At 39.2% G+C, this 16,646-nt stretch overlaps 1 protein-coding gene across 2 annotated transcripts; it reads left to right on the top strand.

The window, feature by feature from the left end:
• The first annotated feature begins 481 nt into the window (after positions 1-481).
• Positions 482-13,854, top strand: LOC559107 (lactase/phlorizin hydrolase). 2 transcript variants are annotated; one of them, XM_087268412.1, is made up of 17 exons: positions 482-1,332; positions 3,244-3,314; positions 3,404-3,487; positions 3,671-3,770; positions 3,856-3,940; positions 4,043-4,724; positions 4,805-5,450; positions 6,601-8,154; positions 8,326-8,594; positions 8,683-8,973; positions 9,057-9,255; positions 9,351-9,553; positions 11,407-11,513; positions 11,590-11,721; positions 11,804-12,027; positions 12,123-12,371; positions 13,231-13,854. In XM_087268412.1, exons 1-17 carry the CDS (start codon positions 750-752, stop codon positions 13,452-13,454), a joined length of 5,703 nt encoding a protein of 1,900 aa, XP_087124538.1. In that variant the 5' UTR covers positions 482-749; the 3' UTR covers positions 13,455-13,854. The 2 variants fall into 2 exon arrangements, with proteins under 2 accessions (XP_087124538.1, XP_087124540.1); XM_087268414.1 differs by having other exon boundaries at positions 697-1,332; positions 8,683-8,978; positions 9,062-9,255.
• Positions 13,855-16,646: the final 2,792 nt, after the last annotated feature.

Here is a 16,646-nt window from a genome sequence, read left to right as displayed (position 1 = left end):
CACAATTTTATTTGTCAATATTCATGCTAGCTTGTTTCTAAGACCGCTTCTCTTCTCCATTTACATGACATCACTTGGGTCTATCATTCCTATGTCTATAACTATGCCAACCAACTCTACCTTTCATTCCAGCCCAATTTATCTATTCATCAAATAAAGGTATTAAATAAAAAAAATCTTACAGATCAACTGAATGCTTCATTAAAAAGCTGACACATTGTGTCCTGTTAATCCATCCATAAGCTACCATAACCACCTTAATGTCACTCTAGTACAAAGTACTTTGAGATTGATTTTATCAGACGGTTTGTTAGATAAGATTTAATGTTTTGCACGGTGAATATATTGCTGTCTTCTGTAATTTCCCTTACGCTCTTGATTTTATTACAACTTTTGTTTATCACAATAACTTCTAATGAAGCATGACTTCAAGCTTTATTCAAACGGACAGCAGGGACTGCTTTAAAGGTAAAACATTTTTAATAAACAAACTGTTGAAATGAGAGAAAAAAATGTTTTGAGGCTATATAATGTTAAAGTGTTATTTGCAGCCCAGTGTTTCTAAATGACTACTATTCTTACTCTATAGCAAACTTATCTTAGTCCAGAGTCTATATGATGAAAACTTAACGACTACCATAAATTGTACCACTAGAGTTGACCTGTGACTCTGATATAGGTATGTCTCTTTCTAAGATTAGCAGTGGTTATAAAGAGCCTTGAGCACTGCATTTCTTTGCAACACTCTCATGATGAAGATCCTAGGGGGATTTCTTTCTCTGGGTGTGTTGGCTATTTTCTGGAGCTACATTAATGCAGATGAACAGGAGTTCATGCTACTTGCGGGTCCTCTGACCACCAGCCAGAATTTACCTTCAGAGGAACAATATGTGTTTAACTGTAGAGGTCCACTGCCACAACAATCCAAAGACTACTTCTTGTACCTTCAAAGGAGAGGGGTGACCAACTTCAAGGTTCTCCTGTCTTGGTCTCATATTCTTCCTACAGGTGATGCCAACCAGCCACATGAAGAAACTGTGATGTGCTTTAAGACGCTTGTACAACAGCTGACTGAATCAGGCATCAAACCTCTGCTGGTTCTCCATCGTTCTGCAGTACCAGAACTCTTCAGAGCCAAATATGGAGGCTGGGGGAATCCATTGCTAGTGCAGATTTTTGAGCAGTATGCAGGATTTGTGTTCAGCACATTTAGGGATCACGTTGACACGTTCGTCACATTCAGCCACCTGCATGAGCTACAACATGAAGAACTTCAAAATGCTCTCCAGTCCCATGAAAATGCTTACAAAGTCTGCCATCAACAGTTCAAAGGTAAGATATATGAACTCTTATGCAGAAATAAACTGTGGGTATGAGCTCTATCACTAGGGCTGGTGTCTTTTTAGTAGGTCCACGTTTTACCTGAAGCGTCCATATTGATATCTCAAACTTAATGTCATGAGGTACTCTTTTGCATTGTTTAGGTACTAATATGTATCAATATGGAGACTCAGGTACAAATGTGTATCTTTTGAAAAGTTACTTCCCTAGTGATAGCTCGCATACCTTTATATTTGACAGTGTGTACATAAAACAAATAAGGATTAGTTGTCAAGGGCTAACAGTAACTCTGCACTGCTAAAAAATCCAGCTAAAACCAGCTTAGGCTGGTTGGCTAGTTTTAGCTGGTCGACCAGCCTGGTTTTAGATGGGTTTTGGCCATTTCCAGGCTGGTTTCCAGCCATTTCCTTAGCTGGTCAGGCTGGAAAATTACCAGCCAAATCCAGCTAAAACCAGCTTGACCAGCCTGGTTTAAGCTGGATATAGCTGGTTTTGACTGGACTCCCAGCTTGGCTAGGCTGGTCAAGCTGGTTTTAGCTGGTCATCTCCCAGCCTGACCAGCTAAGACCAGGCTGGAAATGGCTGGAAACCAGCCTGGAAGTGGCCAAAACCCCTCTAAAACTAGCCTGGTCAACCAGCTAAAACCAGCCAACCAGCCTAGACTGGTTTAAGCTGGATTTTTCAGCAGGGTGGAGGTTCTGAGCTCAGTTTAATTCGCACAGTTTGAAGAAAAACCACACTAGTGAAACAACAACTAGACAATGGTTTGAATCCTGCTTGTAGTGGAGAGGTTAGACTAGTAAGGGTGACACTTGTGGACAATGGTGGCCAGATAGTAGGAGCTATGTTATCAAACTTCACTCTCCTGGCCTCAAGAGGCTAACCAGCTAGTAACACTTGAGGCTGTATCCTGGTTATATCTGCCTCCCATATTAGAAATGCTGGTGCAAATCCTGCTTGCATTTGTGGCAAACGTCAAACAGCCAAAATCGAGTAACAAAGTATGGCTAAAACAAAGTTTGTTTTGAGTTCATTTTTGGCAGTTCAAAACAGCTCACCAATGCAAATTTTTGGTAAAATAATTTTAGGTTTTAAAGACTTATACAGGTCAAACAGGAGAACCACATCAACCACAACCACATCGAGTTAGCAACATGAATAAACTGGAGGAGAGAGTAGCAGAATCAATCCACCTGTACAATCACTCTGTCAGAAAGTCGCGCCACATCTTTTAAAGTTCTAAACATTGTTCCATTTGGTGTCTTTTTGCAGCAAATAGAAACAAAGTAAAGGTATGAAAGGCTAGAAAAGGCGGTTTGTTTATGTTCATGAAACTTTTATTCTATCCCAGCTGCCAAAATTGTAGTGATTAGGAGTATACATGAACACTTTTACAACCCTGGGTAACACTTTATTTTGATGGTCCACTTGACTATTAGTAGACTGTCTGCTTAATAGCTGTTGATACTGCTCCTTCGACAGACATATAACTGACTATAAGATGCTTTGCAAGTACATGTCAGCTAGCACTAACCCTAACCCCAACCCCAACCTAACAGTCTAGTTATAATCTAATGAGAATTAGTTGACATGTAGATGCAATGTAACAAACGGACCATCAAAATAAAGGGTGACCCAACCCAGACTACTGCAGTGCAGGTGTGTATAGCGTACCTCAGCCTTTTCAAACTTCTTTTTGCTCCCAGTGACAGCGTTTAAACCTTTATTCCTGGGTGTAAAAAAAAAAAAAAAAAACTTTAATAGGCTGTACCAACACACACATTTCAAAAGATATAGAATTATTGTATTCAAAGGGTATATTCACATAGCATCTGACTTCAATAGCGTAGTTAATTTGTACAACTAGGCTGTCACTTATTATGATGCTTATTTGGTTTTCAGGGCTTCGTTTGTCTCTTGGAATCAGAGCTAGTCATGCTACATCCATTTATCAAATGGGATCAAAAATTATGGTAAAAGCTAAATCTGATTATCATGTACATTGTTGGTCAATGGTTAATATTATGTAGTTTATCAAATACTTCTCTTATCACATTTTCAGACACATGTGGATTTCCTCTCAGTGCACATGCAGTTCAACTGCAAAATGCAGACAGCTCTTACTGAGGAATTGAGAAAAGTACAGGTAAGTGGCTTATCTGGCCCAGCAAGGATTATATAATCATCTTCACAATAGATCAACCTAGTAATTAGCCATAAGATTTCATAAGACTTCATAACTCAGCTGGTTTTTAATACTGAAATACTGCTTAAATTGCATTATGACATTTTTCAAGGACACTGAAATGGTATTTGATAATCTTTGCAGATAGTCAGCGGTCAAAAGTCCCTCCTTATTTATCAGCTGACAGTGAATGATTGTGATGGATATGAACATGATTTCCAGCCACTTACTGTAGTTCTTGGAGGTAAGCGTTAGCATAACTAATGCATCCAAATGCTGCTGCTCATGAAAATAAAAAACAGTCGCTAACCTACTCTTATTAATGCCAGTTTTACAGAACAAAGATTATAAAATCATAGGCTGTGACATCACACATGTTTTTGAGAAGCTAGATTATGAAGAAACACCCAGAAGGTAATTCTGAGATCAAAATCATACATATTTACAGTTAGAACACTTACTGTTATTTCACATATACAACAGTTACTGTTATACAAAAAGTATGATCTCTTTTAGTCTGCAGAAAGAAGATGCTATGTCTGTCTTCAATCAGAAATCAGCTTCTGCATTCTCATATCAGAAGGTTTGGGAGAAATTCAAAACTCAGACTGAAGCTGAGCGGGACCAGTTCCTCAGTGGTTCCTTCCCAGTTGATTTTGAATGGTCCGTCTCCAGTGAGAGTTTCAAAGTCGAAGGTGGATCAGCAGAACACGGGAAGGGTGAAACCATATGGGACCGTTTTAACCATGAGGCCGGGGTCAACGAATCCATTTTGGGCTGTGATAGTTATCACAAGGTGGACTATGATGTGTATCTTCTTAGAGGCATGATGGCACCAAATTATCAGTTCTCAATTTCTTGGGCTCGCATTTTTCCCACTGGACGCAAAGAAAGTTTTGTTGAAAAGGGGGCTGCTTATTATGATAAGATGATTAATACACTCCTGCAATCAGGAATCGAGCCCACTGTTACCCTGCATCACTGGGACCTTCCCCAAGCTCTACAGGAATCAGGAGGCTGGATTAATGACTCCATTGTTGAAGCTTTCAAAGAGTTTTCTGACTTCTGCTTCTCTCGTTATGGAGACAGGGTCAAAACATGGGTCACCTTTGGCAGTCCTTGGGTAGTGAGCAATTTGGGATATGGAACAGGCGTATATCCTCCAAGCATTAAAGACCCAGTATCTGCCTCTTACAAGGTGTGTATGTCAGTATAAGGAAGTACCAAATATTGTATAATTTTTTGTACATAATGCCAATTTCTTTCTGGTATTTACAGGTGACGCACAATATTCTGAAATCTCATGCTGAAGCCTGGCATATTTATAATGATAAATACAGGAAACTGTATGGTGGAAAAGTGGGCATTGCTCTGAACTCAGATTGGGCAGAGCCGAGGGATCCCTCAAGTGATCAGGATGTAGCAGCAGCTGAGCGTTATCTAAACTTCATGCTGGGCTGGTTTGCTCATCCAATATTTGTAGATGGAGATTATCCAGCGGTGCTGAGGGAGCAAATTGAGAAAAAGAAAAAATTGTGTGACCAAGACCTGGCAAGACTCCCTGTCTTCACCGAGGCTGAGAAACAAAGAATTCAAGGCACAGCTGATTTCTTCGGACTAAACCACCAAACATCCCGACTGATTAGTGAGAATTTGACTAGCTGTGATGCAGGGCCAGATAATGTTGGGGACTTCCAGGCTCATATTGACCCTACATGGCCCACTACATCTTCTGACCAGATCCAGTCTGTTCCATGGGGGCTCCGGCGGTTATTGTATTACATCTTTTTAGAGTACACATCTATCACAAAGGTGCCCATCTATATCACAGGAAATGGAATGCCAACTGAGTATACTGGTGACGGGATCAATGACACTCTGCGTGTTGACTATCTCAAAGCTTACATTAATGAAGCAATGAAAGGTAAGAATGAAAGGTAAAAAAACAGGGGCCTCATGTATCAACGCTGCGTACGCACAAAAACTTTGCGTACGCCAGGTTTCACGCTCAGAATCTCTCACGTTTGGATTTACTAACAATGAACTGAACGTGGGAATGTGCACAGCTCCACGCCAGCTTTATAGCTGGCGTACGCACATTTTTTGTGCGTGTCTGTTTTATTTCCATTGGCGACTCCTAGAGGCAGTTGTGTTAAATTCCTGTATATAAGGTTTCCATACCATACAGTTGACCAGCTAAACATTAAAGCACAATTTGCAGCGGTCGCCTGTTTTCCCAATGTAATCTGAGCTATCTACTGCACGCACATTGCTATAAAAACACTGAAGATGAATTTCCATGCGTAAATCAGAAACATTTCCATTTAATAAATGTGCAAATAAAATATGATGCACAAACTTATTGATGATTCCTACTTGTCTTTCTCGTGATAAATAGTAGGCAAAATCTGATATGTAGCGGGGGAAAAAAGAAGAAAGATGCTCAAGACTGTTAAGGGCGTTGCAACATTTTACAGATATAAACCACACTATTTCTTTTTTAATTCACTCAGTCCAATGTTCAGACCCAACTGAGTTAACCGCATCAGCTAAACTCTCCCACTCTATTTTTTTCTTTTGCTGTTAATTCCGGAGAACAAACTTGCAAATAACACCGCTTTTCTCCGGTCTACCTCCGAAAGCAGCACCTCCAATTCACATTCTGTTCAAAGTTTCTCTTTTTGCTTGCTTTTGCCATTGCTTTTTCGTTGGGTTTTGCCAAAGAAGAGTCATTAGCATATTCATACGAGGGAGGAGGCAGGGAGGGGTTTTGTGCTCGTGCATGTTGCGCTCAGTTTCACGTTCATTCAGATGTACAAAAGAATATGCGTGAGATTCGGCGTACGCAGTGTTTCATACATCTGAATTTTTTTCTGCGTACGCACATTTACAGCTTTGTGCGTACGCAATGTTTTAGTAAGATTTCCACGCAAGTCTTTGTACATTAGGCCCCTGGTCTTTACTATCATGTTTTAACCTGCCATGAAAATTGCAAGATATGATGGTATGGCATTAAAAATAAAATCAAGTTTACTATTTAAATTATATTAACTATCTTTTTTGTGTCTAAACAGCTGTACATTTGGATGATGTTGTCGTTCAGAGGTTTACAGTCCAGTCTCTAATGGATGGATATGAGGGTCCTCCAGGTTACACTCAACGGTTTGGTTTGCACTATGTGAACTTTGATGATCCTGACAGGCCAAGAACCCCTAAAGCATCAGCATACTATTACTCAAAGGTGATTGAGAGAAATGGATTTGCTGAGACTGCAGCAAGCCCTAAGATGCAAATCCATGGAAATCAAGTCGAAAGTAGAAGACTCCCTAGTTTGCCTCCATCTCAAGTGCCTTCAAAATCCAAGGTTGTTTGGGAAAAGTTTTCACCTCAGACCAAATTTGAGAGGCAGCTTTATCACTATGGAACATTTTCAGAGGGATTTCAGTGGGGTGTCTCATCTTCAGCTTATCAAGTTGAAGGTGGCTGGAATGCAGATGGAAAAGGACCAAGTGTTTGGGATACTTTCACTCAGAAACCTGGTAATATCCCAAACAATGCCAATGGCGATGTTGCATGTGATAGCTACAATAAAGTAGATGAGGATCTACACATGTTGAGGGCCCTAAAAGTGAAGACTTACAGATTCTCATTGTCATGGTCTCGGATCTTTCCAAATGGCTATAAATCTTCCCTTAACCAGAAGGGGGTGGATTACTACAACAGGCTCATAGATGGTCTCATAGCAAATAATATCACACCCATGGTGACTCTCTACCATTGGGACCTGCCGCAGGCTTTACAGAACATCCATTGGGACAACACTGAAATGATTGGCTTATTCAATGAATATTGTGACTTCTGCTATGCAACATTTGGAGATAGGGTGAAGTTTTGGATCACCTTTAATGAACCCCAGACGATTGCATGGTTGGGATATGGGCTGGGTCAGATTCCACCTAACGTGAAGCAACCAGGAGATGCTCCATACAGGGTTGCACACAACCTCCTGAAAGCTCATGCACAAGCTTATCACACATATGATGAGAAATACAGGGCATCTCAAGGTGGTCTGGTATCCATTAGTCTGAATGCTGAATGGGCAGAACCCCTGGATGTCAACATCCCTCGAGAGGTTGTGGCTGCAGACCGAGCCCTTCAGTTCCAACTAGGTTGGTTTGCACACCCCATATTTAAAAATGGTGACTACCCTGAAGCCATGAAGTGGCAAGTTGGCAACAAGAGTGAACTGCAAGGCTTGAAGGAATCCCGCTTACCTCATTTTACTGACCAAGAAAAAGCCTTTATCCAAGGAACAGCTGATGTATTCTGCATTAACACATACACTACCAAAGTCGTGCGCCATGTGACCAGCAGACTTAATATCGAATCCTATCAGACTGACCAGGATATTGAGAAGGACAAGGCAGATGGCTCTGAAAATACAGCTGTTAGTGAGCAGAAAGCTGTTGCTTGGGGACTCAGGAGACTTCTCATTTGGTTGAAAGAAGAGTATGGAAATCCTGAGATTTATATTACGGAAAATGGTGTAGCTACAGGCACTGCCATTACGACAGATGACACTGATAGAATATTCTACTTGAAGACCTATGTTGATGAGGCTCTTAAAGGTATAGTTGCATTGTTCATGTAAACCAATCATAAACATACATTTTTGAGATTTGTACACAACTGCCAAATATTTACCCCTGCAACATAAGACTGGTTTTGTGTCCCAGGGTCAGAGATATATTGTATAATATTGACAAACTGTAAATCGTTTATATTTGCTCTCACTTTAGCACACAATTTGGATGGAGTACGTGTTAAAGGATACATTGCTAGTTCTCTCATGGACTCCTTTGAGTGGCTAAATGGCTACAATGTTGGCTATGGACTTCACCATGTGGACTTTAAGCATTCAAGTCGACCAAGAACCCCAAAGCGCTCAGCTCACCTCTACTTTGATATAATGAGAAATAATGGCTTTCCAATGCCCGTGGAGGAAAAAATGCTATATGGACATTTCCGAGAGGGATTTGTATGGAGCACAGCAACCGCTGCATATCAGGTACAATTCGATTTGTATTTAGAATCATTATCATGTACTTGCTCAGAGATAAAGAGAAAATATTGTATGCAATGCTACATCACCGCAGATAGAGGGCGCCTGGAGAGCTGATGGAAAAGGCCTAAGCATTTGGGACAAATTTGCACACACTTCTTTAAAGATATCCCAAGATGAAAATGGTGACATTGCCTGTGACAGCTACAACAAGATCGAAGAGGATATCGATAATCTCAAAACACTGAGGGTCAACCACTATCGATTTTCTATTTCATGGCCCAGAATTCTGCCAGATGGAACAAACAGAAAAATAAATGAGGCTGGGCTCAACTACTATCACAGACTGATAGATGTTCTCTTGGCAGCCAATATCAAGCCACAGGTAAACTATTTCATAACACAATAGAAATATAGACAAATATTTCACTCATTTCTAACAGTCTGTTGATCAACTTGAACTGGTAGGTGACTCTGTACCACTGGGATCTGCCACAAGCTCTCCAGGATGTCGGTGGCTGGGAGAATGACACTATTGTTGATAGATTTAAAGACTATGCTGATGTTGTATTTAACAGTCTAGGAGACAAAGTAGAGTTTTGGATTACTATAAATGAACCCTACAATGTTGCAATGGTTGGACATGGCTATGGAAGTGCAGCACCAGGTATAATTCTCATTAAAAAGAAACCTTTTCCACATACAAAATATGCTTAGCTCATCACTGTTAATAGTTAGTAATGCAATGGCTGTTCTGTTTAGGTATAACTTTCAGACCAGGCACTGCGCCATATATTGTGGCACACAACCTTATTAAGGCTCATGCTGAGGCCTGGCATCTGTATAATGATAAGTATCGTGCAAAGCACGGTGGGATTGTTGGCATCACTATAAACTCTGACTGGGCTGAACCAAGAAATCCATACAAACAGGAAGACGTAGATGCTGCCAGGCGTGTGGTTCAGGTATAGTTTTGTTGTTATGCAATTTCTACATCAACGTTTCATGAATATGTCTTTAAATATGTACATATGTAATGCCAAAGTTAAGTCATTTCACTCGTTGGCCATTTATGAAATGCCTCTCGGACATACAACTGCAAGTGCCTTGAATGAGGAAGCATCATTTCCTTGAACGGGGAAACATCATCTCACCAAAACCCTTTGTCAACCTTATGATTAAATTTCCTTTTTGTAATCACCAATAAAATTCAACAACAACTGTCTTCACAACTTCATTTCTAAACATTCAAATCAAATTTTAAAAATTCAGGTTGCCCAAGCTAATACGCAATCGCGCTTTAAAGGAATGTGATCCCGACACCAACCTCCTTTATATCAGTTTCTGGAGGACACGCTCGTACATCATCTTTCAATCAAGCTATTTACAACTGTAAGAATGTGTTATACATGAATAATGCCTCATCCAATTGCTTCTTCTTCTGCAACTTAATCCTGATGGCAAATCTTTTCCCAAAATGACAGTGACATGTTTGTGGGTGTTCAAGTTGCATTTGAATGGTGGAAGCAGGAATTCATGAGGTCACATAGGACAGACTTTACCTTGCGTATAATTCATAAAGATTACATTTTTTTTAAAAGTAGAAATTTCAAGCTTTACCTACATTTCTTATATCTTTGAGGCAAGTATTTGCTGATTCCAGCATACTTGTTGACCCCAGGAAGGTTCATAACAATGAAGCTGCAGAAACACAAGTCATCAAAGCACGAGTCTGGCCAGTCCCCTGCTCCAGGGAATTGTCAGTCTATAGCACAGGTGTCAAAGCTAGTTCCTGTAAGGCCGGAGCTCTGCACAGTTTAGTTTCAATCCTAATTAAACACACCTGATCAAACTATTTAAGTCCTTCAGGCTTGTTTGAAACCTACCGGTAAAGCTGCGGTCACACTTGAGTTTAAGCGTGCGAAATTCTGTCGTACGGCACTGTGAAAAAAGGTGGGATTAAACAAGATGATTAGATACTTAAAAAAGCGAGAGATTGGTCCATATTTTACATTTCTGTCCAGAGGTCGTGTTTTTATCCTTGATTGGTCTCACACAGTGAAGTGATGCGATTTCACAGGTCAGAGTTCACCAAGCTTGAACTCTATAACACAGCGAACTGCGAAACTTGTCGCACGAGCTTGCATTTCCAGTCTGACGCATTAACGTGCGTATTAATGGAAGTCTATGGGGAGAAAAGTACAATGTGACTGCAGCTTATGTGTGTTGAAGCAGGGTTTGAACTAAACTGTGCAGAGCTGCGGCCCTCCAGGAACTAGCTTTGACACCTGTGATCTATAGTGATCAATTATTGGCTCCTTTACTAAAAGACGAGGCTCCCTTTACAAGCTAACAATGAAGCTGCAGAAACTGTCGTTAAAACACAAGTCTGGACCAGGGCCCTCCCCCAGTAAATTGTCAGTTTATAGCACATGTGTCTAAGCCAATTCCTTAAGGGCTGCAGCTCTCCACAGTTAAGTTTCAACTTTAATTAAACACACCTGATCAAACTAGTTGAGTCCTTCAGGCATGTTTGAAACCTACAGGTAAGTGTGTTGAGGCAGGGTTGGAACTAAACTGTGCAGAGCTGCAGCCCTCCAGGAACTGGCTTTGACACCTGTGCTATAGACTGACAATTCTATGAGGGAGGCGCCCTGTGATCAATGATTGGCTCCTTTACTAAAAGACGAGGCTTTCTTCACTAGAACAGCCATATTGACTGTTACATTCTTCCCTATGAAAAACTATACAAGTTACACGTCTTGTGTATTCTATAGTTTTTGATAATGTACCACTGCTTTTTTGTCCCTCTAAACAGTTTCAGCTTGGTTGGTTTGCTCATCCAGTGTTCAATGGAGATTACAGTGATTTAATGAAGGATATTGTTCGAGAAAGAAGTCTGGCAGCTGGCCTACCTAAATCAAGGTAAATATGGATATTATTTTTCTCAAGACTTTGGATGCTTCTAAATGACTTAACATTTTCATTTTACATTTGACAGGCTTCCAGAATTTACCCCAGAAGAAGTAGCAAGAATTAAAGGTACTCATGATTATTTTGGATTCAACCACTACACCACTGTTTTAGCCTATAATTTTGACTACAAGGATCTCCAGCACTATGATGCAGACAGGTAACATTTTAGTTGTAACTGTTTCTGGCACACTTTGCTTGGTTTACAAGCATTCGTATTACAATACTGCCTTCTATTTCAGAGGTGTAGGAACTGTTACGGATCGTACATGGCTAGATTCCGGATCCTTTTGGCTGAAAGTAACTCCTGTGGGATTCCGAAAGATTCTGAATTTCATTAAGGAGGAATATGGAGACCATACTATTTACATTACAGAAAACGGGGTGTCAGAACGAGGGCCAGTCAATTTGAATGACATCCCCCGAATCCACTACTATGATAACTATATCAATCAGGCCCTGAAAGGTAAAGATTTTTTTCCCCTTTGAGATGTAATTTAAGACAGCATTCATTTTCAGTTATCATTTTCAGTTAACTCTTGAATAAATTTTATTCTTTAGCATATATGCTGGATGGTGTGGACATCCGTGGTTACGCTGCCTGGACATTAATGGACAATCTGGAATGGGCAACAGGTTTTGATGATAGATTTGGCCTCTTTTATGTCAATCGATCAGATCCCAATTTACCACGTATTCCTAAGAAATCTGTTTGGAACTATGCTACTATAATCAACTGCAATGGCTTCATAAGCCCAGAAGAACGTCCACATAAATGTCAGGTCCATGAACCTGAAGACGACACTCCGGGTATCTATCTTTCATCCATCCATCTATCTTTCTGACCATCCATCTATCTGCTCATTCATCCATCTCTATATCTGTCTATCTATCTATCTATCTATCTATCTATCTATCTATCTATCTATCTATCTATCTATCTATCTATCTATCTATCTATCTATCTATCTATCCATGAATTCTTCCATCCACCCATACATCTCTCTATCCACTCATCCATCCATCATCCGTTCATCTATCCATCTCTCTATCTGTCCATCAAACCATCTTTTCAACTATCCATTTATCTATCTTTCTGTCTTTCTATCCATCTGTCAATCCATCCATCTTTCTGACATTCCATCTATCTGCTCATTCATTCATTCATTCATTCATTCATTCATTCATTCATTCATTCATTCATTCATTCATTCATTTATTCATTCATTCATTTGCCTGTCTACCTATCTGTCTGTCCATAATTCCATTTTTCCATCTATCTATCTATCTATCTATCTATCTATCTATCTATCTATCTATCTATCTATCTATCTATCTATCTATCTATCTATCTATCTATCTATCATCTGTCTCTCTGTCTATCCATCCATCCATCTTTCTATCCATCTATCCATTCATCTATCTTCCTGTCTGTCTATCCATCCGTTAATCCATCCATATTTCTGACCATCCATCTATCTGCTTATTCATTCATAAATCTATTCATCCATCATCCTTCCTTCAATCCATCATCTTATTCATCTGTCAGTCTGTCTGTCTGTTTAATCACCCATCTATATGCTCATCTATCTATCTATCTATCTATCTATCTATCTATCTATCTATCTATCTATCTATCTGAAAAATAATTTTCTTCTTTTTTTTACAGGAATTACTACTATACCTCCACCTGTTGAGGAACTGTCGATCAGCTTCTTGGGTTTGGAAGTGTCTGTTTCTGATGCTGAACTTGCTCTTAATGTCCTCTTCAGTCTCTCTATTATTGCTGCCGTCACTGTTATCCTCTTGGTGTATGGACTTGTCAAGGCCTCCAAAAAACAAAAACATCCTGCAGGGGAATACATTGACCTTGAGAAAAAAGACAAGTTCTGAACATTATTCTGTAGTTAATTTCACAGTATGATACGTTTTGCTGTAGTGGAATGTTTTTTGAAAATGAATACTATTCATAGCATTCAATTATTTGGTTAGATTTAACTCCCTCAGAAGCTATGTACTATAGTATTTACAAAACTGAAAATTTAAGTTATTACATCTTAATTTCACTATGTACCATCAGGAAATATTGAAGTATGAACATGGTGACACTCTGCTTTGAAACATTATTATATAATGTTAACCTCCTTATTCTTCTATATATTGTTATTTTCCAATTGCATAAGCCTACTTTGCTAGTCTTTTTAATGTGTTCATTTGATTGTTGTTGGTTTTGCCTATGCGGTAAATATTACCTTTGTAAGTGCAACAGTCAATTAAATTCATAGAATTTTTATATACTTCTCACTTTTACCTGATCCAATATAACACAGTTTAAAATAACAATTCTCCAATGCTATCACCGAAAAATACTAGCCATAACACGTTCACTGTGATGTAAATTAACATGATAAACATATGCAGAGAGATGCATTTAAACAAGACATAGAGTGGATTTGTATTTACCCGATTGCCAGGTCATAAGACTGTCAGTATAATTGGATAATGAGATACTAAAGATTCATATCAGTGCTGCAATAACTTAAACACACACATTTGCTCTTTATCTTAACAATAATAATTTACTTTAGCTTGTAACCTCTGAGGGGAGGGGGTGGGGTTGTGTTTTAGCAAAAACACACAAAGATAACAGATGTTACAAAATATATGTGATAGATCTTTGCTTAGTCAGATAATGCAAACAAAAAAAATGCAGACGGATACAATTAATGCAGTTTGTTTTAAAGCAAAGTTCACTGAAAACTGATTTTGCATTTACGACTGCTTTGACAAGATAAACTGATCATTATTACGCCCATATTTATTATTTAGTCTACAGTTTATTTGTTTTATACAGAAAAATCTTATTTACAGGATTTTTAATGTGCAGATTAATGGATATAGACCAAGTGTGCCGCAAGCCTGCGTTTGAGTGAAGGTCTCGGCCGTTAGATCGCCCCCTGGGGGCTGGCTGCAGTACAAGTCATAAAGCCCGCCTCCTCCGTGTTAATGAAGGAGACTTGAGCCCAAATAAAAAAATTAATTACACTTGCAATAAAATGTGTCGAAAGATGGTTCTGGTCGATTAAGGCACTGATTATTGTGCTGAAATAGGTGCAGATCCTCATTTTTGTAAACAGTTTGTTTTTAGCAGTAATTTAATGCTGGGCGTGTCATCGTGATTAACAGCAGTGATTGACAGTTTCTCAAAGCAGCGCGTCTGAGCTTCGGTAGAAGACTGAAGTGTTATTATTCGATTTCTGTGATATTTTACTATGACAAAATGAGTTCAGCAGTAAACTACAGTTTCTGACATACATGATCTGGTGGAACACTGTTTATTCGCTAAGGTCAGAGCTTTTTTCGGGCTTTATTAGTTTGCTAATAAACGCCTAGCCACCCAGATAGCAAAATACACTGGGGCCAGTTCTTGCCTGGCGGAGACTTACCCCTCAGACTGACTACCTCTGCTGGACCTACTCCGGATGCCTGGACTCACTGCCCGATTCCAGCCTGAGTCAATTGAGCCAGATGCGGCGGGCGAGCGAGCAGGTGCTGCCGCATGCGAGCCGGAATCAGCCCGCGACGCCGCGCGCGACTAGGTTATGCGCTGATGCCTGGAGCTGGCGCGATTGAATCTTCATTATATAAAACCCTCACATTTGTTAACGTTATTACACCCATTTTTGTTGATATAACAACAAACGCATGCTACTATGTGAACGCAAAGTGTATCACTGAGTTTAACCTTTGAATAAAGATGCAAACAGCATAGCAATTATTTAAATAAAGGACAAAATAAATAACAATAAACCTGTATCGATTGCACAAGTATTAAATAATAATAATAATAAATACGAAAATGACAATAAAACTGCACAATAAAATAAACCCATTTAAGTACGGGGTATACAGGAGATCGTTAGCAGTAATTCTCTTTGTGTTTAAATAATAATCTCCACTTTGATCTCCTGTAAGGTTATTTGAACTTGCTTTATAGGACGTCTCTGCATTTTAAGTTTTGGCATGTTATTAAGTGATCTACTGAATGTGCTGTTATAAATCATTATAAGGTTCTTGAAATCGAATCTTATATAACCTAATAGAGCTGTAAATGTTAGATATTATTTATTTACATCATTTACTGTTGGCGTTTTATTTGAACACTCCAGCTAACATTAAAAAGAATGTAAATTCCTCGTTGCCAGATATAATAAAGGCATCGAATAAACCAAATGAAAACGGAGGCAAAAAAATTAAATAAATAAACAATTCAAGCGAAAATGAATAAACAATATACTAGTGATGTTACAGCAGATAGACGTTGTATTAATAGTGCAAAGTTTTTTTGCACAAATTGACAAATTGCAGGGTTGGGATGTGTAAATATCCTGATATTAAGTAATCTTGCTGTATTTATCTTATAAACGCACGATTGTTCCCGCATGGTAAATCGTTATGGTGTGTAGGCTATATTTTGGGTTCTGTTGATGGCTAATTAAAAATAAAAACCTTTCTAAAAATGTACGTGTTGTTTATATGTTATTGTTCATATTTTACAAGTGTTATTTCTACCCCTATGAAGATAACAAATACCAACAACAAATATAACAATAAGAGAATATATTATTTGTGCTCATATTCAGGCTAGAGTGTATAAAAGATCGTTTATTTCTGCAGTCCACCATGTATTGCTTTTATTAAAGTTTAACAGCTTACATCACACCGTTTTTAAACCGTATATTATTGTGTTTTTTTAATGTAAGTGCTTCTATTTACATCAGTGAGCGTTTGTTATAGTGCAGACACCGGCAGTCGAGTGAGAAGTTCGGGGGGCGTGGTTGATTTTACATAAAGCGTTTGGTTGGAAGCTCGACTCCGCTCATTATCGCGGCTCCTCCTCTGGCTCCATCAGACAGTCCTTCTGCGCATGTCTGGCTCCAATTTCAGCAGTCTTTTGCGACAGTTTGTGCCCGTCAAGCAGGCGTTTTGCCCTCAAGGCGTTCAATAGCAAAAGGGGCTGTCGCGTCGTCCATATTTTTTACAGTCATTGATATAGACAAATATTTTAAACTCTTGCAGCTGGAA

This window comes from Danio rerio, chromosome 9 (assembly GCF_052040795.2).
Source record: "Danio rerio strain M-AB ecotype USA chromosome 9, GRCz13ab, whole genome shotgun sequence".
NCBI lineage: Eukaryota > Metazoa > Chordata > Actinopteri > Cypriniformes > Danionidae > Danio > Danio rerio.
The sequence above is the reverse complement of the archived record's forward strand: the minus strand, read 5'-3'. Positions and strand labels throughout refer to the sequence as shown.